Here is a 26,858-nt window from a genome sequence, read left to right on the forward strand (position 1 = left end):
GATTTTTAAAGAACATAATATCATCCATAACTGGAATTTAATTTTTTTTTTCCCCTTTCATACTTCCTGGAAATCTTACTATTGTCTTTTTATTATACTACCACTAATAATTTGCTAGTACTACTAAAATAGTTTTTTTTACTGTCTCCTTTCTTTGTTTGGTTGTGGACAGACTTAGTGCTTCTGAATATTCTTTTTAGCATGTATCAAATGTGAACATTTCTTTTGCTAATGCTCTGATCGCTGAACCAAAGCAGACCAAAAGCTCTGATCAGTGCTGTACACTTCACAAAGTTGCATATAGGGCCCCCAACAGACACGTATGATTCCTGGAGAGAGCAGCTGAATGTTAAAATAGATACTGTGGAGTGGTGGTGTGTCTTGTTATTTAATTTGGATGAGTGAAGAATATATTTTAGAAAGCATCGCTGGGCAATATGCTCTGTTGTATGTTAAGGAATAATTAGAATGGGGGATCTGGGTGAGAAAGACTTGCTATGATCTAGACCTGAATAGTTTATTTATATGTCTTGAGCACTATAGAACCTTGAGAGCTGTTGAACAGTAAAGATAAAGAAAAAGATTGAATTGAATTAATTTATTTTGAATTTATATATACGTGCCTCTGCCTGCATTAATATTAAGTTCCATCCAAAATATAAATAGAAAGACTGTAATCTTAGAAGTTCTCTCAATAGCATCAGCAAATCATTCTTGTTTACCCTACATGCTAATAAAACAGGAACATGACACTCCTGAAAACAAGATTGCAAAATACAGAAAATGTGGTCTGACATTTTTTTTCTCCCCAAAGGAGGGACTGCCACTAACTAAAGTATTTCTTATGAAAGCTCGATTGCTTAAGATGCAGAATATTAAGAGAGAAAAACACTTTAGGACACAGCCATGTCACCAGCTGTTACTCACCCTTAATGAAATTGTTAAGTGATATTCTTCATAAATAGGTCAGAGAAACTTTTGAATTGTGAAGATTGTTTTATCTCTTTCTTTGAAATGTTTGTTAAATTTAGAACTGGTAATTCATTAAGCTCATTAGCTCTGACTTAGGAGAGTAGAGCAATATCTAGGATATAGATTTCAAGGCTTAAAAATGTTAGTGCTTACAAATAAACATGAAAGCAATGTGTAGAGAAAAAATATGGGATCATAATATGTTTAACTGTTTTTTGAGCGTGGCCCTCTGGATTAATTAAGAACATTTTCTATATTCAGACAGTTGAATATAAACAGAATACATTATGACTTTTGGTTAACTCTGTTTTAATAGGGAAAAAGAGAATTCATTATGATGAATACAGTGGAAACTAGTTGAGACTATATTTTGTTGTTTGCTTTTTGGCTTCAGTTAAAAGAGGAGATAATCACCGAATTTTACAAAAGCCCAACTCCAAATTATATTATTATTGATTGACATTGAATATAAACACTAAAAGTTTTTAATATATATATATATATATTTATACACACACACACTCTTTTGGGTGACCTGTTCTTTGTTGCAGATTTGTAAGGAAGTAAAATGCTGTTGAGCTCTGCCAAATGCTTGATTTGTGATCAACTTTCATTTAGTCTTAATAATTTCTGGTATAATGTAATAATTTTCCAGAGTTAAGTCACAGATGGTTATACTGGCTTCCTCCTAAAAAATGAGGGAAATGGAGGAAATCAAGGACTCGGTACTTGGGAACAGTTGTGGAATCAGAGTCCAGCATTGCTGTAGCCTTCCAGTCATAGAGATTTTAGAAATAGCCTTTAAAGCAGTTTAAACGTGCCAGATATATTATGTGTTTGTTCCCAATTATTTTCTGGTTTCTTCATTGACTTGCTTTGTGGCCTTGAGGTTATAATTAGCATCTTTCCCATTTCTGTAAAATGGGTTGAAGAGTACCTAACCAGTTAAGCACTTTTTTGAGATTCCTGATGGAAAAGTAATAAATTAAAATGATTATTATCAGCTGGTTAATTTTTATGTAAATTTCCGATGTGGCATCACAAAGAAACACATTTATACCAGAAATGTTCAGACTTCAGTAGCTGTACATTTCAAATACACAGGGCTCAGAGGAACACCAGTTTTCAAAGAAGTGCAGTACTGCATGAAACCAGGCTTCCGAAACTCCATCCAATGCATGCTGTGCATGTCCAGTAATTAAATTTGTTGGTCCATCTTTACCTGCATGTATTTGAAACCTCTCTGAATTTAAATCCTTGATTTTTTTTTTTTTTTTTTTTTTTTTTTTTTAGGTAAATCGTCATAGAAGAAATCATTCCCAACATAACTTAACGCTTACAGACATCATTAGTACACAGGACCACACGGTAAACAATTGCTCTGTAGAACTGATAAATCACTCTTGTTATTTTAAATGTTTATAATGTAAATGTTACACACGCTTTACTAAAGAATAAATACATGAAGCTTTGGATGCCTCAAGATGTTAAGGGATTTGAGGGACTTTGATTAATCAATAACAAGAATTATTTTAGAAGGTACAATGCAATTTATATAGCTTGACTTTGCTGTTAATTCAGTTGTACTAGACTGATGTTGCATCAGTATTAATACTTGGTGTAAAGGAATGCGACCATGTCTTTGTCCTGTCTTTGCCCATATTAAGGTGTTTTTAATATTAAGATCAATTTTTATAAGTAAAAGTGATCACGAAATTTAACAAAATTTTCCTTGACATTAAAAGAATCTAGAGGGAATGAGAAGCATAGAGGTTTTTCTATTAAAAGAAAATGAATATGCAAATACAGATTCATCAAAGAAATGTTGATATCAGTGGTACTTTTACCTATGCAAACTTTTTAGGATTAGGTAGGTTCAGAACCTTTGAATTCTTCTAAGAAAATTATAGAACCTATATATGATATAGCGATAATTACTTTTTCTTATAGTTTCTAATACTGTTAGCTCATGAGTCTCTTTTTTTAACTTAGAAACTCAAATATTTACACATACATACACTTATCTTTGATACTCTTCTAATAAGCAAATTAAAAAAAAAAAAACAACCAAAAACCAAAACCAAAACCCCACACAATAATTCCATTTTCTTATTTCTATGCTAATTCTTCAGGGCATTTTGGGTCATTTTTCTCAACCTTCCGTATGTTGAAAAGGTGCAGGAAGGGCAGCAGCTTAACAACAACTGATGATATTTATTGAGACAGAAACAGCAGAGCATATCATTAGGATATACTTGGTATTCTTTTTAATCTAATATCATCCATTTGCAGAAGTACTGTAAGTGGATCCTGAGTTGTCTTGGAAGTATTTTCTTGAAAACACGTAGGACAGAAAAGGGGATATTAACAGATGTTAAACAAGGGCAATATAGCACCCCAAACAGAGGTTATAAAAATATTGCGGTCATCCTAGAAATCTTTTTATTTGTCTTTGTAGTAGAGTTGTTTTTTAATGCCATAAATGCCCTTTATACTAATTACAAAGAAAACTCTGCACATTATCAATTAATGAAGACCATGCTAATTTTTTTAAAGACAGCACCTGTACTAATTCAATTAAAGCAATATATATGAAAGTTACTTTGCTCAGCACTGAGAAGTCTCATATTAACTGAAGATCTTGTATTTTTCAACTGTTTAATTTTGGGCTGTTTAATTTAAAACAAATAGCGGATTTGAGCTATGTAATTTAAATCAGGATATTTTATGTGCCCAACATTTTTTAGTGGATTTGATATTCTAGCTCAAGACAATTATAAGGAAAATAAGACTGACCAGCAATATTTTCATCTGGAAGCACATCCAATTTTTAACTTCCCAAAATGTGTGAATAGAGGTAATTCAGATCTGATGTTGAAAATGGTATTTGCCTTTAGTTTCGGATTGTTTAAAATAACAGTTTGGGAAGGGTGGTTGGTAAACTTTGAAAGCATGAGATTTTGGGTCTGATTCAGAGAAGCAATCAACAGCTTGAATGGTTAGCCAATGCTCCTCCCAATTTCTGTTTCCAGATGGATAGAAATATTAAAAAAAAAAAATAACCTTTCTCATATGTTGTTGGCATCGCTGGCCCTGGCCAAGCACCAGAAGTTTTGTGCTACAAAAATGAAGGGTTAGAAGGGGAAGAAAAATAGCGAAAGATGTAAAGTAAGTTTCATTAAAAAAAAAAAAAAAGTAGGTGGAGATGAGGACTAAGTCCTATTTTAGCTCTAATAATTCATCCATCCATCACTAGATAAATAGTGACATGACTTTGCATAATAATCTCTACGTACTTTCTTTCTGGGTTTTCTATGGCAATGATATGCATGACAGGAATCTGCATGAGATATGTACAAATTATAGAAAATGCACACACTAATCCTCGCGTAGCCATTTGAGAATGTCACCTAAATCATTGTCCGCACACCTGCAAACTTTTTCATAGGTACAAACAGATATGTACACAGCATATATTTCCTTATGTGCTGTATACCAGCAACAGACAAAATCTAAGGAAATAGTTAAACGTATTACAGTCTTAATATCATGATATTTTGTATAATCAAAATAACAGATATGTTTGATTTAAAAATCCTTATGTTGCATGTTAAAGCATGTTTTATTGCTATTTAATGGCTTTGCAGACAGCAAAATTCTATTGAAATTATTACAAAATCGCCTTGTGACACAATTTACTATAAAAATCATGTGGAGTTACAATATCCTGGTCAGGCACTGACTCAGTAGTGTTTGAAAGGGAAAACAGACCCACTCTGAATTACAATTTTGTTTCTTTTCCCATTAGTGACACAGTTGGGACATCCTTAGCTAATGAGATCTGATGAGATGGTAGGTCAATGGGTTTGGCTGAAGACCAGTCGTCTTGTTTTGATTGGTTTTTAATTTTTAAATATAAATTTACATAGCCAAAAAAAAAACCCCTTTCCCAAATTGTGTATCACAGCTATACAGGGGATGTTTCAGCAGATCATAGAGAACCAAGCGTCTGCAAGGGCCTCTGGCTTAAGGAAAGTGTGTGCAGAGATGCAGAGGAGCACAAATTAAGAGGGAGAAATGAAAGCAAAAGACCAAGCCTAGGACTTGCTTTCTAGTATCCCAAAACTCAAGCGCAACCTTGATACCCTGCAACCAGGGTTGCAGCCTCCTGTATACCAGCAGAGTCCCCAGCCTGTTCTGGCACTACAGAAAAGGGACCACGTTTCAGTAATAGCAATAGCAGAGTATGGGATCTACAAAGGTGATATCAGGCTGCTAATATCAGATACTGTTTTTTATAGGTAGTAGCTGAGGTCTTTGCCTTTTGGGGTGTATTTTGGAAAATGCACAATACAGCTGTGCTTTCCCTTGTTTATCATTCTAGTTACAGATTGTATGTCGAGAACTGACAGAGCCTCTCAATTTGGTTTTCTGCACCATACTATGAGATAATTTAGTGCAGCTGGAAACTTGAAGACAAGTTCTCCCTGCACATGGATGCACACACTCCAGTGAAGCGTGACCTCTTAAGGGCTGTGAGGGGTGAGCTCATCTAAAAGACAGCACCACTTAAAAACATGATGCCTTGTAGCATCTGTCCTGGTTTCAGCTGGGATAGAGTTAATTTTCTTCCTAGTAGCTGGTACAGTTTTGGATTTAGCATGAGAATAATGTTGATAACACACTGATGTTTTAGTTGTTGCTAAGTAGAATCATAGAATAGTTTGGGTTGGAAGGGACTTCTAAAGGTCATCTAATCCAACCCCCCTGCCCTGGGCAGGGACATCTTCAACTAGATCAGGTTGCTCAGAGCCCCGTCCAACCTGACCTGGAATGTTTCCAGGGATGGGGCATCCACCACCTCTCTGGGCAACCTGTGCCAGTGTTTCACCACCCTCAGCATAACAAGTTTCTTCCTCATATCTAGTCTAAATCTACCCCCCTTTAGTTTCAAGCCATTCCCCCTTGGCCTGTCACAACAGGCCCTGATCAAAAGTTTGCCGCCATCTTTTTTAGAAGCCCCCTTGAAGTACTGATAGGCTGCAAGAAGGTCTTCCCAAAGCCTTCTCTTCTCTAGGCTGAACATCCCCAACTCTCTCAGCCTTTCTTCATAGCAGAGGTGTTCCATCCCCCTGACCATTTTCGTGGCCCTCCTCTGGACCCGCTCCAACAGGTCCGTGTCTTTCTTATGCTGAGGGCTCCAGAACTGGGAGTGTAAGATAGTGCTTGCACCAGTCAAGGACTTTTCAGCTTCCCATGTCCTGCCAGCGGGAGGCTGGGAGGGGGCACAGCCAGGACAGCTGACCCAGACTGGCCAAAGGGACATTCCATACCATGTGACATCATGCTCAGTATATAAACTGGGGGGAGTTGGCCGGGGGAGGGGTGACCGCTGCTCGGGAACTGTCTGGGCATCAGTCGGGGGGTGGTGAGCAATTGCATTGAGCATCACTTATTTTGTGTATTCTTTTATCATTATTATTTTTATTATTTTCCCTTCCTTTTCTGTCCTATTAAACTGTCTTTATCTCAACCCACGAATCTTACTTTTTTTTTCCCCCGATTGTCTCCCCCATCCCACTGGTGGGGGGCAGTGAGCGAAGGGCTGTGTGGTGTTTAGCTGCCTGCCGGGTTAAACCACAACAGCCCTTTTGGTGCCCAGTGTGGGGCACAAAGGGTTGAGATAACGACAGATCTGACCAGAGCGTGTCAAGGCAAATTTGTTATAAGCATTCATCATATTGGTTTAATAGTCGCCGGTCACAATGCTGATTAATTTACTCCGAAGTTGTGTTTGCTCTCAAAGTTGTGTTATGTAACACCTTACTTGCTGTGTATGTTCCCTGTTGTGCTGTTTATCACCTCTGCGAGCTGGATCAAGGATATCATTTCGCTGCACTGTGTAACACTACTCGTTTATGATATTATAAAATTATTGGTCGTGAGACTAATTTTTGTATTTGTATTTTCATATTTGTACTCGACATCTGACGTCATCTCCATACCTCGGGAGCCACCTTTTGGAAACTATTAATAATTACACGTTTTACCTTTTCTCCTCAGGGAACCAATCTATGGGGGAAATGGGGGGGACGCTTTCCCCCGCTCCATCACCTTCCCTTTCTCCTTCACGCTAGTTACAACAGCTCTTGAGAATTTTGAATATCCTTAGGATGTTCAAACTAGCATGGTCCTATTGCTATGTCTCCTGAATGTGGTTCAGGTCTTGTTTAAGGTTAAACAATTATTTAAGAATAGGATCCAGAGATCAACCCCCGCAACAGGCCCTGCAGCTACTCAAACCCTGGCGTGGGCACCGCAACTACTCCAGTCCCCACGACAGGCACTGCAGCTACACAAATCCCAGCAACAGGCACTGCGGCTGAACCGGAGAACCAACCCGTGCCGGTATCAGTTGCCCCTATACACAAGAAGAAACACAAAAGAAAATCAACTCATTTAGTAAGGGATGAAGATGAACCAGGGCCATCACCAGAACAGGAGGAGGAAAAGGCAGAACCCATAAATGAGATGGTAACCACCTGATCCCTATCCCTGAGTGAGCTGTGAGATATGCAAAAGGATTTCAGTCATTGTCCAGGTGAGCACGTTGTCACCTGGCTGCTCCGATGGTGGGATAATGGGGCCAGTAGCGTGGAATTAGAGGGTAAGGAAGCCAAGCAGCTGGGATCCCTTTCCAGGGAAGAGGGCATTGACAAAGTGATTGGAAAAGGGGCACAAGCCCTCAGCCTCTGGAGGTGAGTCCTGTCAGGCATGAAGGAAAGGTATCCCTTCAAGGAAGAGGTTATATGTCTCCCAGGCAAGCGGACCACCATGGAGAGAGGTATCCAGTACCTGAGGGAATTAGCCGTACTGGAGGTGATTTATGATGACCTAGACAACAAGCAGCTCTCCAAAGATCCAGATGAAGTCAGGTGCACATGACCTATGTGGCAGAAGTTTGTACGGCGCGCACCACCACCATATGCCAACTCATTGGCAGTAATGACCTGGAAACACAGAGAGGAACAAATGGTGGATGAATTGTCTGGCCAACTCCTGCAATATGAAGAAAGTCTCTCTTCCTCCCTACGGGCCTGCATCTCATCTGTGGACAAACTGCTGGACATGTTAGCCAAGAAACTGTCCCAGGAGTTCCAGAGATTCAAAGAGGATATGTCCTACTCCCCACCTGTACGGACCAGTATCTCAGCCATTAGGAGTAAGTGTCCCTCTGCTCAAGAGAGAGGATATAGCCAATACACACCACGGGCCACCCTGTGGTTTTACCTGCATGACCACAGAGAGGACACGAGGAAGTGGGATGGAAAATCTACCTCGACCCTGGAGGCACGGGTACATGAGTTGCAAGGAAAAACAATCACAAAAGGGGGTTCTTCCAGGAAAATTGCTGCTCCAGTTTCCAGTGAGCAGTTCCCCTGACAGAGTAGAAGGGCTGATTTTACTTCCGATCTTAATGAAGAGACTTCTGACTCGCATTTACAAGAAGTGAGTAACGGATACTATGACCAGGACTAGAGGGGCCCTGCCTCCAGCCAGGGGGAGGAAAGGCACAACCGGGTTTACTGGACTGTGTGGATTCGATGGCCTGGCACATCAGACCCACAGGAGTATAAGGCTCTAGTGGACACCCGTGCACAGTGTACCCTAATGCCATCAAACTGTATAGGGGCAGAACCCATCTGTACTTCTGGAGTGATGGGGGGATCCTAACAGCTAACTGTACTGGAGGCTGAAGTGAGCCTAACTGGGAATGAGTGGCAGAAGCATCCCACTGTGACTGGCCCAGATGCTCCGTGCATCCTTGGCATAGACTACCTCAGGAAAGGGTATTTCAAGGACCCAAAAGGGTACCGGTGGGCTTTTGGTATAACTGCCTTGGAGATGGAGGAAATTAAACAGCTGTCTACCTTGCCTGGCCTCTTGAAGGACCCGTCTATTGTGGGGTTGCTGAGGGTCAAAGAACAACGGGCGCCGATCGCTACCATAACGGTGCGCTGGCGGCAATATCACACCAACCGAGACTCCCTGGTTCCCATCCATAAGCTGATTCGTCGACTGGAGAGCCAAGGAGTGATCAGCAAGACCCGCTCACCCTTTAACAGTCCCAGATGGCCAGTGCGGAAGTCTAATGGAGAGTGGAGACTAACAGTAGACTATCGTGGCCTAAATGAAGTCATGCCGCCACTGAGTACTGCCGTGTCGGACATGCTAGAACTTCAGTACGAATTGGAGTCAAAGGCAGCCAAGTGGTATGCCACAGCTGATATTGCTAATGCGTTTTTCTCAATCCCTTTGGCAGCAGAGTGCAGGCCACACTTTGCTTTCACTTGGAGGGGTGTCCAGTACACCTGGAACTGACTGCCCCAGGGGTGGAAACACAGCCCCACCATTTGCCATGGACTAATCCAGACTGCACTAGAACAGGGTGGAGCTCCAGAACACCTGCAATACATTGATGACATCATCATATGGGGCAACACAGCAGGAGAAGTTTTTGAGAAAGGGAAGGAAATAGTCCAAATCCTGCTGAAAGTCGGTTTTGCCATAAAACAAAGTAAGGTCAAGGGACCTGCACAGGAGATCCAGTTTTTAGGAATAAAATGGCACGATGGACGTCGTCAGATCCCAATGGATGTGATCAACAAAATAACAGCCATGTCTCCACCAACTAGCAAAAAGGAAACACAAGCTTTCTTAGGCGTTGTGGGTTTTTGGAGAATGCACATTCCAAATTACAGTCTGATTGTAAGCCCTCTCTGTCAGGTGACTGGGAAGAAGAATGATTTCAAATGGGGCCCTGAGCAACGACAAGCCTTTGAACAAATTAAACAGGAGACAGTTCATGCAGTAGCCCTGGGGCCAGTCCGGGCAGGGCAAGAGGTAAAAAAGGTGCTCTACACCGCAGCCGGGGAGAATGGCCCTACCTGGAGCCTCTGGCAGAAAGCACCAGGGGAGACTCGAGGTCGACCCCTAGGGTTTTGGAGTTGGGGATACAGAGGATCCAAGGCCCGCTATACTCCAACTGAAGAAGAGATATTGGCAGCATATGAAGGGGTTCGAGCTGCTTCAGAAGTGATCGGCACTGAAGCACAGCTCCTCCTGGCACCCCGACTGCCGGTGCTGGGCTGGATGTTCAGAGGGAGGGTCCCCTGTACACATCATGCAACTGATGCTACGTGGAGTAAGTGGGTTGCACTGATCACACAATGGGCTTGACTAGGAAACCCCAGTCGCCCAGGAATCTTGGAAGTGATCACGGACTGGCCAGAAGGCAAAGATTTTGGAATATCGCCAGAGGAGGAGGTGACGCGTGCTGAAGAGGCCCCAATGTATAATGAACTACCAGAAAATGAGAAGCAATATGCCCTGTTCACTGATGGGTCCTGTCGTCTTGTGGGAAAGCATCGGAGGTGGAAGGCTGCTGTGTGGAGTCCTATACGACAAGTCGCAGAAACTGCTGGAAGGAGAAGGTGAATTGAGTCAGTTTGCAGAGGTGAAAGCCATCCAGCTGGCTTTAGATATTGCTGATGGAGAAAAGGGGCCAGTGCTCTATGTCCGTACTGACTCATGGATGGTCAGGGCAAATGCCCTGTGCGGGTGGTTGCAGCAACAGAAGCAGAGCAACTGGCAGCGCAGAGGCAAACCCATCTGGGCTGCCGCCTTGGTTTAGTGGGCATGGTGGGTGTTGGGTTGACGGTTGGACTTGATGATCTTAGAGGTCTTTTCCAACCTTAATGATTCTATGATTCTAAGATTGTGGCAAGATATTGCTGCCTGGGTAGAGAACCTGGTTGTAAAAGTCCGTCACATAGATGCTCATGTACCCAAGAGTCGGGCCACTGAAGAACATCAAAACAACCAGCAGGTGGATCAGGCTGCTAAGATTGAAGTGGCTCAGGTGGATCTGGACTGGCAACAGAAGGGTGAATCAGTTATAGTTTGGTGGGACCATGACACCTCAGGTCACCAAGGAAGAGATGCAACATACAGATGGGCCCGTGCTCGAAGGGTGGACTTGACCACGGACACTATTGCACAGGTTATCCATGAATGTGAAACATGCGCTGCAATCAAGCAAGCCAAGCGGTTAAAACCTCTCTGGTATGTAGGACAATGGCTGAAATATAACCATGGGGACGCCTGGCAGATTGGTTATATCACACTCCCGCAAACCCGCCAAGGCAAGCGTCATGTGCTTACAATGGTGGAGGCAACCACCGGATGGCTGGAAACATATCCCGTGCCCCATGCCACCGCCCAGAACACTATCCTGGGCCTTGAAAAGCAAGTCCTATGGCGACATGGCACCCCAGCAAGAACGGAGTCAGATGACGGGTCTCATTTCCAAAACAACCTCATAGACACCTGGGCCAAAGAGCAGGGCATTGAGTGGGTGTATCACATCCCCTATCATGCACCAGCCTCTGGGAAAATTGAACGATACAATGGACTGTTAAAGACTACACTGAGAGCAATGGGTGGTGGGATGTTCAGACATTGGGACACACATTTAGCAAAAGCCACCTGGTTAGTCAACACGAGGGGATCTGCCAATCGAGCTGGCCCTGCCCAGTCAGAACTTTTACGTACTGTAAATGGGGATAAAGTCCCTGTAGTGCACATAAAGAATATGCTGGGGAAGACAGGCTGGGTTATTCCTGCCTCGGGCAGAGGCAAACCCATCCATGGGATTGCTTTTGCTCAAGGACCTGGGTGCACTTGGTGGGTGATGTGGGAGGATGGGGAAGTCCGATGTGTACTTCAAGGGGATTTGATTTTGGGTGAGAATAGCCAATGAATTAAATTGTATGATGTTAATTGCTCTTTAATACTGTATATCATCACTTCTATGGTGGCTATGTGCCATATCAACACTATTACAGTAAGAACCGACTTCAGCATGCAAAAAAAATCCAACGCCACACATCATCTCTCCTGCCCTGAAGGACTGTTATGACAGATGGAGCCCAAAGTCATAAAGTAAACGAACTCAACGAACATGTTATAGGGATGGCCCATAGACTAAGGGAATGATATCTGTGTGTATATATCAAAAGACAGGAAAAGCGGTGGTGATTAATTGGGATGTATTGGGAAGTGGGGGACCTGGGCATGACGTAGATGGTATAGAATAAGGAGTGGATACTGTCCTGGTTTCAGCTGGGATAGAGTTAATTTCCTTCCTAGAGGCTGGTACAGTGCTGTGGTTTGGATTTAGCATGAGAATAATGTTGATAACACACTGATGTTTTAGTTGTTGCTAAGCAGTGCTTACACTAGTCAAGGACTTTTCAGCTTCTCATGCCCTGCCAGCGGGAGACTGGGAGGGGGCACAGCCAGGACAGCCGACCCAGACTGGCCAAAGGGACATTCCATACCATGTGACGTCATGCTCAGTATATAAACTGAGGGGAGTTGGCCGGGGGAGGGGTGACCACTGCTCGGGAACTGTCTGGGCATCCGTCAGTGGGTGGTGAGTGATTGCATTGTGCATCACTTATTTTGTATATTCTTTTATCATTATTATTATTTTCCCTTCCTTTCCTGTCCTATTAAGCTGTCTTTATCTCAACCCATGAAATTTACTCTTTTTTTTTTTTTTTTTTCTCCCCAATTCTCTCCTCCATCCCACTGGAGGGGCAGGGAGTGAGCAAAGGGCTGTGTGGCGTTTAGCTGCCTGCCGGGTTAAACCACAACAGCATCTTGCATGAGCCTTGATTTAGTGCTGACTCAAAGCAAAATGTGGCACCTATGAAGGCAATGTAACTTTTCCTTTTGTACAGGTATTTAGTGTTTCTCTGACATCGGTTACTCCTAAACATGACTCTCTTTAGAACATAAGAAGCAAGAGTCTTTTACGGAAGTATGTTGTGTCCCTCATAGCTATTAATGAAACGTGGACTCCTGGAACTCAATATATGAAATGATACCTTGACATAATTTACTTGCAATGTATTTTCAACTCAGTTTTTACTTACAGCTAAAAACTTTGCTTGCATTAAAATAAATTTCTTCTAAATCAAAGAATAGGATATTATTGGGGTTTTTTTTAGGTTAATTCTGTGTACTAATTGACTTAGAATCATAGAATCATTAAGGTTGGAAAAGACCTCTAAGATCACTGAGTCCAACCGTCAACCCAACACCACCATGCCCACTAAACCATGTCCCTAAGCGCCTCATCTACACGTCTTTTAAATACCTCCAGGGATGGTGACCCAACCACTTCCCTGGGCAGCCTGTTCCAATGTTTCACCACTCTTTCAGTAAAGACATTTTTCCTCATGTCCAATCTAAACCTCCCCTTTAGACATTGTTTGCAAATTTTCAAAAGAACTGACTGTATTGGAAAAAAATAGGTGACTGATCTGAGAATTAGTGATAAAGTGCCCCCACACTAGATTAGCTAGATGCAGTGTCTTATGCGTGTACTGAGCGGGTTCATTCATCTGAATAAATGATATGGTTATGACATGTTTGTTTTTTTTCTTGTAGGTAGTGGAGAAAGAAGGATACCTTCTAAAAGCTAAAATAGCGGATGGTGGCAAGAAATTAAGGTATTATATGTGAATGTTACAGAACTTACCAGCTGCAAAATTCAGAGTTGATGCATGTTTTAAGTATGTATAACTATTATTGCTGTTTATAGCCAAACTAGCGTTGTTTTGGTATTAAGCCAATGTATGATTACAGTCCCAGAAACCAAGTGACAGCAGCTAACGGGCTCATTGCATACAATGAGCCTGTGTCAATGTTAGCCTCTATATTGTATATATTATACACATATTAAGGACAACCTTAAGGTACCAGGCAAACCAATATATTTTCCAGTGGCCAAATTTTAGGTGCTGAGTGTGTGCTTGAGGGGTCAAGGATGGGATGTAGGAACGCACCATGTGGTGAGGCCACAGGAATGCCGAGATTATCAAGTGGTCAGCAGTTACTCAGCACTGTTTGTGTTGAAAGCAATGTGAATATTAATGCTGCCTTTTATGGAAGGATTTGCTGTGGTTTGCTGTGTTTAGATGCCTGTAAAGGAGTAGCAGTGGCGTGACCAGCAGAATGAGAGAGTAATGTGAAATATTACATTTTCTGCCTGGAGAAAGGAGCCAAGTAGTAAGTTCTCATGCCTATATAGTGCTAAACCATAAGGGTCCTAGAAACGCTCATTGAAAAGGGAGTTTGTGGCTCACCTAGTCCACCCTCTCACTGTGGCTCACCTAGTCCACCCTCTCTCTTGGAGCAAGAACATTGTCATCGCTTGGCCAAGCCTGCTGCAGCTGGGTGCCATCGGAGACTGGCATAGCTGGCATTTTGGGAAAAGGCTTTGAATCCAGTGACGCTCTACTCTCCACTTCAGGCACCGGCCGAAGCTTCTCTGCAGGGTGCGCGTAGGCTGCGCATCACCTGTGGACAAGCCCAGAGGAGGAGGGAGTTTTACCTTCCCGGCGCAGCGGGGGCTCTTAGCACGAAGCATCTTCGTGGCTTGGCGTCGCGCACCGGCTCGGCCTGGGCACGGGGAGGAGGCAGCGTAGCTCGACCGCTTGGTTTTTTTTTTTTTAAATAGCCCTGAACAGCGTCGCATTTTTAAATAGCCTCCGAGACCGTGAGCAGCGCTGAAGCTATAACGTGCTGCCCTCAGGTGTTCGTTTGACAGAATGCAAACGCAGCCGCCGCGCTCGGGGCTCCTTTTGCAGCCCCCCCCCCCCCCCCGAGTCCGGGTGGCACCTCGCTGGGGCTCTCGGGCAGCGGCTTGCAACCCTGACCTTAACCTTGTAGCTGTGGCCGAATTCACGCAATGTCCTTGTTAATTCTAGCCGGGTCTTCTCTGCACGCTGATATTTATGGCTCTTTATACAGACAGAGGACGGGTAGTGGGGATGCGTCTACTCTGCGCACGCTTTGTCTGACTCCTCCTGTCGCTTACCTGAATTTGCTGTTCAGCGGCTGGAAGTGATTTCTGCAATAATGCTGGTGCCGCACAGCAAAAATTGGAATATTGTGAGCTGACTTTTCCAAAGAGCTTGAAAACCTCAGGTCGCTGCATGTATCCCATGAAATACAGCGTGTGCTCATCTGTACGGAGACTAACATACCTTAAATCATATATTTTTTGTTAGTCTGACTGATGACTTTATGGACAATCTCGTAAAAAGGTTGACTAGTTTATATACTTTTTATCTTTAGGTCACAAAAGTAATGAATTTTTGATTTTAAAATGTCACTTTTTAAATGAAACAACTGTAGAATAAAAGAACTGGGGAATTTAAATTTAGGGGAAAAAAATCTTCTCGCAGATAATATGGTGAAACTGAGTTGTGTTCTTATAGATTCTATAATTCCTATAGTCTCCTGCAAAACCACTAAATTTTCTTATTCCTGATGGAATTAAAGCATTTTCCCCCTAAAATTCAGAATGAAAATTAGATAAAACATCTCACCTGATATAATTTAAGGAATACTTATCATTAACACTTTCTTTCTTTGTTGCTGACTTCTTATTTCAAAACTATAAATAGAAATGCCTTTTTTGTTTTTAATGAGGTCCAGGTTGAAATGAAGTGTTTTCAAATCTTGGCAAACCTCTCAGTTTGATCAGAAATTTGAACATTTTAAGAAGATTGTGCACAAGTCTGGGACCTCAAAATGCAATTGCTGATTTATATTTCTCAGGTAGAAAAACTTGCCCCACAAATAGCTGGAGCAAGCAGCACTCTGGCTGGTAGAAGTGGCCATGACACAGAAATGTTCCTCTCCGTAGCTAACGTCAAGCATTTGGTGTAAGCTGCGTACTGAATCTAAGCTGTGTCCCAAGGGTTTTAATCCTTTGGTAATCCATATTTATCCAGGATATCCAACTCATAGGAAAATCTGTTTAAACTGGCACACAGCATGCTCGGCCACTTACTCCCCTGTGCACTTACAGAGCTTTTATGAGCATTAAAAAAAAAAAAGAAGAATTAAGAAGAACTCGAGTTGTACTTACTAATAGACAACTTGTATTCACTACCTTGATGGTGATTCTCAGCTACAGCACTTGTTTCCTAAAGATATTTTAAAAAATAATTAGCTGAGGTTGAGTTGTTCTTAATGCTGATATGCGCAATCCACAGCTATGACCATAGTTCACATTAGCTAAGGATACAGCCTTATAGTGGTAATGAATTTAGCCAAAAATTTCAAAGTGACTTACAAACACTGTCCTTTTCTGGGGAAATATTTGCCAGTGGTCAGGTACTTTTCTAAAACCCTACTGTTTCTTTCTCTTCCTCAACGTGTCTCTCTTTATTTTTTCCCCATTAACATGGCATAAAAAATGCAGCTCTGTTTTCTTCAGACATATTCATCGCCTCTGCAGAGACTTTCTTTCACGGTTGCCTCTTGTTGGCCATATTTTAGGGACGATCATTAGATCATGCTGAGTCAAATCCTGCCCACACTGAAGTGAGTGCAAGTTCCTCTGATAATGTCAGTGGCGTTAGGGCTTCATCTGTAATATTGGTTATGCTCCTTCAGCTGATGACTGAAACATATTGAATAGGAAAGTCATTAACAGAAAAACTGCCTGTTGTTATGCCTGATGTGCAGTTTGATGGGATATTGAGTGCAGCAGAGCTTTGAGATGGATCTGGAAGCGAGCATCGCAAAGAAGACCGACAGGCTTTAAAACTCAACAAAGCCAGGTTTTGCTAGAATAAAAAGAATGCGTGTGTTTGAGTTACTTAGGAATACCTAAACAGGGAAAACTCAAAGGGGCTAGGGAAGAGAGAAGAGAGAGGAAAAAGGGTTTTTAAGATCTCCTCCCTGGGCCCTCGGTGTCCTTACAGGTAGCTCCCTCCTTTTAAATGCACTGCAACACACCTGTGAAGCGGCCTGTTTGTCATACGCACTTTCAAGTTTGTTCTAAAATGTTCAGATTTGCTTTCACATAAAGAAAATAGTGGGTTTATGAGTATTTTTGTAAATATCAGGTGTTATGACCCTCAAATTGGAGCCTCGAACTTGAGATTTTAATCTAAAAATTGTTTTTTGTCAGACCAGATCTACCTGTTTACGATTATGCAGTGGTTTGAAACATCACATTATTATATGTAATATATATAATTATATATATATAATATAATTACATTTTCTTCTGAATTGATTATTATGTACTTCTGCATCAGGGGACACTGTTTCACATATCCATGTGTATTTTGACTTCTCCCTGGCCCCAGCAGTTTGCCAGCTCTCTAGGGCTGTTCCGTGAACTCCTGATGTTTAATGGTTACTTAAACCTCTCTCAGAGATCATTTTTATCTTCCTCGCTCTCCTGTAAATTCTTAATTTAGGGATAGGAGAAAATATCTGGGACCTTTCAAAACAGACCCTTTGCTGAGCTCTATATAATCAGATCGAAATTACATTTTTCCTTCTGGGTTCTATTTTAAATATTAATTACCAGAAGGGCATCAGCTATTGGAGTCCTCTAAGTATATGTGAACTTTAAGCATGTGTGAATAATCCCACTGTTTTCCTGTGGTTAAGGCACCTGCGGGGAAAAGGAACATAGATAGGCTTTAAAATATGAATGAGGGGAAAGAAGGCCTTCAAGCTTTGTTGGGCCGCATTCAGGTATAATTAGGATGGTGCAACTCCATCAATATTGGTGGAGGTGCATTGCTGATATTGACTTTAGACCATTTTTGTTTCTGAAGTGAGATAATTAGAAGCCAAGTCTACAAATGGAGCATCTTTTACCTCCTGCTTGCACGCCTTGCTAATTTTTCCTTTTTTAAATTTTATTTTACTTTTAAGGAAAAACTGGTCCACGTCTTGGATTGTTCTCACAGCTCGGAAAATGGAATTCTACAAAGAATCCAAGCAGCCGGCGCTGGCCAACCTGGTAGGCAATCAACCATCCGATATCCTTGCCTTCCTTGCAACTGTTATTTCAGTATAAAAAGTTTGGTGTTTACGTAAGACAAATTCAGATTGAGCTGGCAACCTTCAAAGAGAGCAGCTGAAGGAAAATGCCTTGATAAACTTTTAATCAGATGTAGTGTATGAGAAGAAATAGGACGTAGCATGTCCTTTATTAAGAGGTGCATTTTGAGAATAATTGCAAAGTGAGACAAATGGTGAGTGACTATCCAGTAATGTGAAGGTAACACTTTAAATTAAGGTGCCATTTATAAATGCTTTATTCTTATTCATGAAAATGATCACTAAATGCAGCTACTTCCTCAAATAATGTATTATAAAGTATGTTATAAAATGCATTAGTAATAAATGCTTAACAGATGATGCGATGAGAATCTGTTGCAAAGGATATTGTGAGACGTAAATTGTATTAAACCATGTATGTGCATCTTTAATACATGAATTTAAGTTGTTATCTACCATCCTATAAAGTGGCTTATACATTAATAAATAATAATAAATTATTTATAAATGGCACCTTAACATAGGGTGTTACCAAAGCAGAAAACATTATAAGTTAGCAAAGTGATTTTTTTATCTAGTACAAATGTGACATCTACCATATCCCTCTAACCTTCCTGAATATTTCTATGACTCCATCTAACGCAGCTAATGCAATTTCTGTAGCCTGTAGTTACTGCAAAGTGAAATTTGCAGTACCTTTTTATTGTGCCCCAAGGAAAGACGACCGATCTTAGTCTTCGGAGATGTGACAGCTACATTGCGCAAGCAATAACGGCACGTATCCCTTCAGTGCTAGCTACTGCCGAGTTTGAGCCTGTGAACCTGAATGTGGGCAACAAAAAGGGAGTTCGGTAAATATGTGACACTGTGGGCAGCGAAGAGACAGGTTTGACAAAGCCCTGTTGTGAAAGGCTCTCAAGGCCTGATCAAACCTGCCAAATCTCATTGGCATGATGGGTGGCCACAAAGGTGCTTTCTTTGGCAGGAGTCACAAACAATAAGCTATTTTTTTCCGTTGCAGGTGATACAAACCTTTTCTTCTATATATTCTTGATCTATCAATGCCACCTGCCATAAAATCAGCTTTAAAGAACACCTTTTCATGCCTTGCTTTTTTGGAAAGAAGATGAGGGCTGCAGAAAAATAAAAGTAGATGAAACAATAAAAGCAAATAAAGGATGAAATCCGGTACTTTCTGCCTGTGTTTGTGCCAGTACAGCTGGAAAATACTACTTTTCCGAAGCCATGAAAACAATATAGCTTGAATTAATATTTTTTCAGAATCATCTTCATCTTTCAGAATCATTCCTTAAAGTTGAATTAGATGTTATTTAAAAAAAAAAAAAGTCTCAGGTGAACTTATTAGGACTAATCTTAAAATTTACCAGCTGTCTTACACTTCTACCCTGCTACCTCTTCTCCTCTCTCTTTGCAAGCACTCACCCAAATCCCAGGAGATAAATGGACCAGAGGAAATTCAACATACAGGAGACTTGATTTTGCTCTGAGACTCTTCTAGGTGCTTAAAATTTCCACTGGCTGTTTCAGGATTTAGGTACTAAAGTAGACTTGCCTGGAAAATATGACTCTTGCCCAGATCTCAATCTGTTTAACTCAAAAAATTAAAGCGTGTTATGAGAAAGGATCTTCCGAGAAGTCAGTCCCCTTTCCCTGAAGTTTCACTTCATCCCCAGTGCTCGCGATTGGTGAGATAGCATCTACTGCCTGCTGTGTTAGGAAGAACACAGACATATTGATCTCATATTTTGCTCATTATGGGGAAAAAAAATAAAAGTGGGGTGGTTTTTTTTTTTATTCCACATTAGATCTGAACTCTGGGGCTGTGAACTCAACGTTCACTAGGTGAGAAAAAGCTGTTAAAGTTATATTTTCTGTCTATTGCATATAACTTATATGCAATGGTAAATACACAAATTGGGTAAAGCTTGAAAACAACAAGAGCTGTCAGCATTCATAATGTTATAACCCAATTTCCTAAACCTAAATTTCACACATCAAAAAAAGCTAAACCGGCATGTTGATCTCATCTGATAAAGCCATCTGATAAGCCAATGCTTATTTCCTTTGTAAACCAAAAAGGATTCATTAGAAATCATTTGTTTACTGTTTTTTTTTATTTTTTTTTCCAGCTGTAGTTTACTTTGGACAAAGGGGAGCTCAACCATTAATTAAATAATGTAATAGAGGCAATGTTCATTCACGATAGTATGACTTATAACAAAGCATTTTTATTGTTAGCAGGAAAATGATGTGACTTTACAAAAAGATTAATGTTCCTTTGTATTATAAAGATATTAATTAATTATTAAATACTGTACATGAAGTGAAAATTTAGAATAAGACAGCATCGTTATAAGAGGAATGATATTTCACTATAAAGGCAACAGGAGAGAGGGAAACAAAAGCACATTCTAATCATACCTCTTTTTCTGATGATAGGATAACATTTAGAGGTGATTTAAAATTGTATTTACCAAAATCTTTAATAATATTCTAATGCAAAGATCTAACAATAGCTAAAAGGAGTTTTTGTTGTTCCTTTGTACGATTGTAGATGTAGGACTCGCTGTAACAACTTTCCTATTGATTTGCACGGAGAAGCCTGGGATCCACAGCTTTCTGGTGAAGCTAGTGACATTATCTGGTATTATTAGTAGTAATAGTTAGAGCACAACAATTAAGGCACACAGAGGAGAGATTCAGAAAATGAGCTTGTTTACAAATAATACTGAAAATGCAAGTTTGCATCCCATGTAGCTAAACCCTTATCTTTTGCTGCTGCTTTGATCATTTGTGTTCATGCTTTTGATACGTTATTTTTTAACATTCATATGAATATAACTTGCTTTTTTATTTTAAATTAAGGACATTGTGATCTAAACGGATCACAGCTCCATTCTTTCTTACCAGGATTCAACTCTACTATCAGTTGGTCTTTCTGACCAAGAAAAAGTAGTCTGTTTATTCCCTGAGATACTTTATTCAGCAGAGGTTATTTTAACCTCAGGTTATTAGCCCGTCTGCAAAGTACTTTAGTGAGTGAAAATGCTGCTGAAATCCATATTCATGTTTAGGAAGATTTCATTGTAGCAGATACTCGTATCAATTTACAGCGTAACCCCCTCCATCAACTTTGATATAACATAATTGCTCTGACTGCAAAACACAAAGCAAGGACGCAGAGTGCTCAGGCTTTCCCAGTAACCTTAACTTACTCTCTTGCAGTGGCTCTGGGTAATGCATAAACTGGAAAGCAAGCTGTGTAACAGGACGGTGTTTAGGCCAGAATGAATTTCTAGGCATTTTTCCTGGGGTCCCTATGGATTTAAGCAGGGCTTCCCATTGTGTGGAGCTCCCCAGGTGCAGAAGAAGGGCTCATGTGCACGATGGACAGTTTCAGGCTTGATGGATCCGAATGGTTTTGCATGCAGTTTTCATCAGAAGCTGTGTGTGCTACGCCATACCCATGAGTCTCGTATGGTGTTCATAGGCACCTCATATGCCGTTGTGGGCAGAACCGCTAAATTCTCCAAAAGATAAGTTTTCCAGCTGATTATTGTACATAGCAGAAGGGTGTTGATCTTTCCAACACCGTGAGCTTGTATCCCATCCTTTCTGGAAAGGGAGATGCACGTACTTATACTTTTCTTCTGCTTATTACAAAATCAGAACTGTAAACAAACTCCAGATTACTACAACAACAATAAAATTAAACTGTGTGTGTACTGAGTGCACAGAGGAGTCCAAGTTCTGCTGCTGCGTATATTTTTGTGCAATCATAGAAATTAGAGATGGTAAAATCCTACAGAGCTCACTATTCCATCTTCCTGCAAAACTTCCCTGGGCTTTCCATTGTCTTTTCTCACTTCAGCGTGAAATGCCATGGCAGTTTTCCTGAGGAAAATATTCTGTAGCCCAGTATCCTTCACTATCAAGAAACTATTTCCTGTTTCTTTGTCTACGTTTTAATCTCTTCTTTTCATCTCATTATGTGTTTCCAAAATTTCTCAACTCTTTCTGCTGGCGGAATAAAGCTGCCCTTCTTTGTTAAAGTATTTTCAGACTCAAACTATCCTTTTGGGTAATTTTTTCAAAGAAAGCAAGGTGACCCACTTTGATAAGGCTGTGTTGTGCGTTCGTGATGGGCTACAGAGCTGCCTGCTCTGTGCGGTGCAGACCTGGTCGTTGCACGGTGGACTCCTGGGGAGGAAACTTCCCTGGGGTACCTCCTGGCCAAGGAGAGCGATCTAGTCAAAGGAGGCACCATAGCCCTATTTATTCAAGTATAGTACTGGAATACTGAAAATTCATTTATTCCCACCTCCCCCCCCCTTGAATATTTGTTTGTACTAATAGGTTGGTGTTTGTCTGGTTTTTTTCAGCTTTGTCACTTTTGCCACGCAAATATTAACTGACTAAATTTCACAGCGTCTTTGTAAAATCAAGTATCAATACTGCAGTTTTGATCTGTTTTTAAAAATTCAGAAAGATTAAGCTCTTGTCAGAGGCCTGGCAGGAAGTCTGAGGCAGAGTTGGGGGAAAAAATCCAAACCCTGCTCTTCCAGTGGTTTACCCACAAGAACATCTTTCTGTTTTGAAGAGCATATTTTTCCTATTTAAAAAAAAAAAAAAAAAGGAACAAATACACACAGAACTGTTGGTTTTAGAGGAGCTGAACCATGGTGGTTTTATGGTTTGGCAAATGGAGAACATAATTACAACTCCAGTACTGAAAACTGCCAGAGACTCTGGTTGCAAATTACTTGACCAGGATATCTTACTCTGCTTCTTTTAACCTAAATAGGTCCTTGTCTACCCATCTCAAAAGCACCCTGGAGAACACACATTTTTTTAGCCTTTAATAACAACATCAGAGAAATTCAGTGAGCAATCTTTGGAAAGCTGATTATGTGGTTGATGCTGGACTGGCCACTGTTAGCTTCTATTAAGTCTGTTTTCTTTATCACCAGTGCATTTTTTTTTAAGGTAAAATGGCTTAAGAACAACAGAGCAGAAAAGATACATCAAGCTGATTAATTATGTTATGTGGATATTACTCCATATCTTACCCAAAAGGGACTTACTAGTGCTTTATACTGTTAACAGTAGTATTTTTATTGTTGCCCGGGATGTGCAGTAACCTAATCTACAACGGCTACTCTAAACTACACGGGCTTTGCCAGAACTGCTGCACAGGCAGAGTCCCTGGAGAAGGAGCTTAGATGGCAAACGAGGATTATTGTGCTTTACACCAACTCCCAGCAACGTAAATGATACAAGCAAACAAATCTGCTCTTTGAATTATTTGCATCCATATGGAGGAGCTGGGGAGGCAGAGCTGTGTCACTCTGGGATGCATGGACTGACATTGCGAAGTAGCAAACTGTGTGGAGCTACCCTAGTTTTGAGCTCTTTCTGGGTGTCGCACATGCCCTCGAAGCTGTTTTTTTAGGAGCTAGAAATGATCATTTGTTTGGAGAAAGGAGATAGTTTGTCTTACAGATACGATGTATGTTCTTGTCTAATTTCTGTCCTTTCCAGCTGCATCAGTTTAAATTTGCATTTGGAAAACCCACAAAACTTTACCTTTAAACCCAATGGCTTTTCAAGAGGTTTTGCAAAGTAAGCATTTAAAATATCTGGTCAATGTGTATGCATTTGTGTTTTGATCTATTGTACGTTATATCAGGCTCTTTTTAAAACCATCTAATTATTTTTCAAATTACGTATCTAGTACAAGAACCTTGTTTCTGAGTTAAGACACCTCAGGAGTAGTTAATTAATAATACCAGGGAATAATGAACTCTTTTCAGTAATACCAGCAGCTGTGCTACAATAATCTGTCACTTGAACTTGATCTAGTCTTGCTTTATCTGATAACTGTCCCCGTTTGTGAAAAGTCAGGCCATATTCATGGTTGAATTTTTTTCCTTCCAGAAACCAGGGTATAAACCTGAGTGTGTGGATTTGTGTGGTGCTCGCATTGAGTGGACCTCAGAGAAATCCAGCAAAAAGAATGTCTTTCAGGTAAGAGGCAAGGCATGCGTTTCATTGCTCTTTTGAGTATAAACTCTGCTAAGTTAAGAGGTAGGTTTTATTTCCTTGGTTTTAATAACTAGAGGCTGATTTAATACAGCGTTTTTCTTACCAATACAGGAGTGTAACATTTTATCAAGCATCAGTTTTGTGTTTTTCCAAGAGAAGGATTTCTGATGACTGAGTCTCCTAAACACTTGAGAACCTGTTGATTTATTGATTAATGCTCTATATTCAATTTGTTTTTAAAACTTAGTAGGTAATTGCTTTGGGTTCAGGCCTAGAATCTTGACCTAAAGGACTTCCATAAACACAACTTCTTCCAACTGCTTATACAAGCATTGCTCCAACACAGTGCGGTTACTCTGTTTATTTTTATTGCTGTTCAGGGTCCTCAGATGGTGATGACCCAGGTTCATTTCTGGAAGGGGAGGGGTGGATTTTAAAAGCTTGCCTCTGTCAGGGCCAGCATAGAAGGACATGTATTTTTCACAGGACTGTACTTCATTGATGGAAAATAATATTATTTAATTATTTCATCTAAATCCCATTGAATTGAAAGGGAGGATCAAGGCCCAAGAAGATGAAAGGAGAAGAGCAGCGTTACTGCAAGGTTAACATTCCAGGATCTAGGGGCTAAAATAGTTTATTGCAACATCTTCAGGTTTTGGACATGATCCAGCTCCCATGAATATCAGTAGAAAGTTTTTTGTTTTGTTTCACTAAAAGTTGCATCAAGCCACATCAAAATATTATTGTCTATGAACTGAGTTGTTTCCCAGAGTTCTAACATTAAGAATATTTAACAATACAAACAATAAAGGGAGGAGAGATGCAGAAGGGAACATGTCAGGGTCAAGATACTGTTAGTTACCAGATAGTCCTTTGGCATCATCACCAATGAAACATGCTGGAGGAACCAACTGTGCCTGGCTCTGGGGTTTAAGAAAAAAAAGCACCACCCACAAAAACCCCCTAAGGGACTGTACATGGCTTCTTGAAAAGAAACCTCTTTGGGTCAACTTTTTCAAGGTTTATTTTTCTAGACATCTTTCTAAAGCGCATGCAATATTTAGAAATATTCCTCTTCTCCAAGACAGTGAGACTTATGCTTCTATACCCCCCACATCCTTCAGGTTGTCTTGAGACAACACTTGGAGCTTTGTCATTTCTTAGGTATTTTTAGAATAAATATTTTGGTTTTGCTGTCAATCTTCAGCTTTTTCACTTGGAATGCGATTAAGTATAACCTTAGCCTTCAGTCCTGCAACCCCCTGAGCACACTGACAGGTCTTCTGAGCTTCTAAGGTTTATTTCTCATTTTGCAGTAAGCAAAATTTCTGTTTGGAAATGCATAGTGGAGTGGTGATTCGTTGCAGCTAATACATTTCCAATGTAAAGACAAACGAAGCTCTGTTATTGATTTACCAAACTGGTTGCATGAAGACTTTGCAATGCATTTTCTTCTCACTTCTGTTAGTGTGAGGTGTAATTCCACTGAATCAGAATAATGTGAGAAAGGAAACTCATGCACTACTGTTCGAACCCATTAAAACGTGTCTTCATCAAGCCAATAAGTGAGTGGGAGAGACATTAAGAAGTAAAAGCATGTGAGGAAGGACATATGTTAAGACACATTTTGAAAAGGGATGGAGCATTGTTTAGACAGAGAGCTACAAGAAGATTATGCCAGATGGTAAGAGTGAAAGAGGAGAAGGCTTTGGCATCAGTAGTGGTGACATTTTGGGAAAGGAAAGGACTGAACGAGACTGGTGCTACATGAGCAGATAGAGTGGGAAGGGGACTAGAGAGAGAGCGAAGATTTATCAGATAGTCTGGAGGGAATCCAAGGCGAGTTCGAAAGCGGAGAGGTCAGTTTGTACCTGGATACTGAATATTTCAGGAAACACTTCTGATGATCTACTTATCCCTAGTGAGTGGGGTATAAGATTGATAATATATGTCTACTTATTCATAGATTTGTTCAAATGAAAAGAACATAGGTGATTTTTAAACTTTTTTTTTCCGACCTAAATATAGATGCATTACGTTGCTATTTGATTAAATACGTTAGCTGTCTAGCTCTGAAATGATCAGAAATAAGTATGATTATATCTTCGAAGCGTGGCAACAAAGCATAGTTGGTGGGTTTTTGTTTCATTACTTTCTGAATAATAAAACATTCTTTTCTGATTCAGAGCAATGGTTGCTTTCTGCTAATGTGTTGTACCAGGAGTAGATGCAGAATTTCGAGTTTGATTTAGCCTGGGTGCTCAATCTGAGTTCATGAATTATAGATTAGAAATAGAAAATGACTATTGAGATTTTGGTTTGAAGAAAAAGAAGGAAATCTTGAATCTAAAATCTAAGCATATGACAGTTAATGGATGGTAACAAGAAGATGGAGTATAGGAGTATCATAAAGAAAACTAATTGGAAACATTGATGCAAGGAAAAAAAAAGAGGAAACTGCAAGTAAATGATATTCAGGCAGGAAGATTTGGGTTTCTGGTCTTGATCATGAGGTTTTCAGCTGTGTTACTCCACTCACTTTAATTGAGCTACTCCCTGTTTAACAGGATAAGTCTGATCTGTCTCTCACACTATCCAATTTGTGCATGCAATCTATTTCTGTTCTTGATGAACATATTACGTGGGGTTTTTTTCCAAGTTTTCCTTAATAGTAACTGAAAATATGCACATCTTATAAAATATAACCTTCTGATTTTCCTTCATTTATTTTATTGATGATAGAGCTAGCACCAAAGAAAAGAACTGGTTAGAAACAATTTCCCATGATGTGGGGAAACGTAGCAGTTTGCAGTGAGATGCCATGCTGTTTGTTCTTGCTGGCTGAATGACGCGATACACTAGGTCTT

General features: G+C 40.6%; 1 protein-coding gene across 3 annotated transcripts in view; it reads left to right on the forward strand.

Annotated features, from left to right (window-relative positions):
* Positions 1–26,858, forward strand: part of ARHGAP15 (Rho GTPase activating protein 15) — a 341,933-nt gene that overhangs the window by 45,698 nt on the left and 269,377 nt on the right. For all 3 annotated transcript variants that reach the window (XM_076343118.1, XM_076343121.1, XM_076343120.1), the window contains 4 exons: positions 2,266–2,340; positions 13,492–13,553; positions 17,794–17,881; positions 23,881–23,970. In XM_076343118.1, the coding sequence (XP_076199233.1) occupies positions 2,266–2,340; positions 13,492–13,553; positions 17,794–17,881; positions 23,881–23,970 (315 nt within the window). The remainder of the gene's footprint in view (positions 1–2,265; positions 2,341–13,491; positions 13,554–17,793; positions 17,882–23,880; positions 23,971–26,858) is intronic.

The sequence above is a fragment of the Aptenodytes patagonicus genome, chromosome 6 (genome assembly GCF_965638725.1).
Source record: "Aptenodytes patagonicus chromosome 6, bAptPat1.pri.cur, whole genome shotgun sequence".
Lineage (NCBI taxonomy): Eukaryota > Metazoa > Chordata > Aves > Sphenisciformes > Spheniscidae > Aptenodytes > Aptenodytes patagonicus.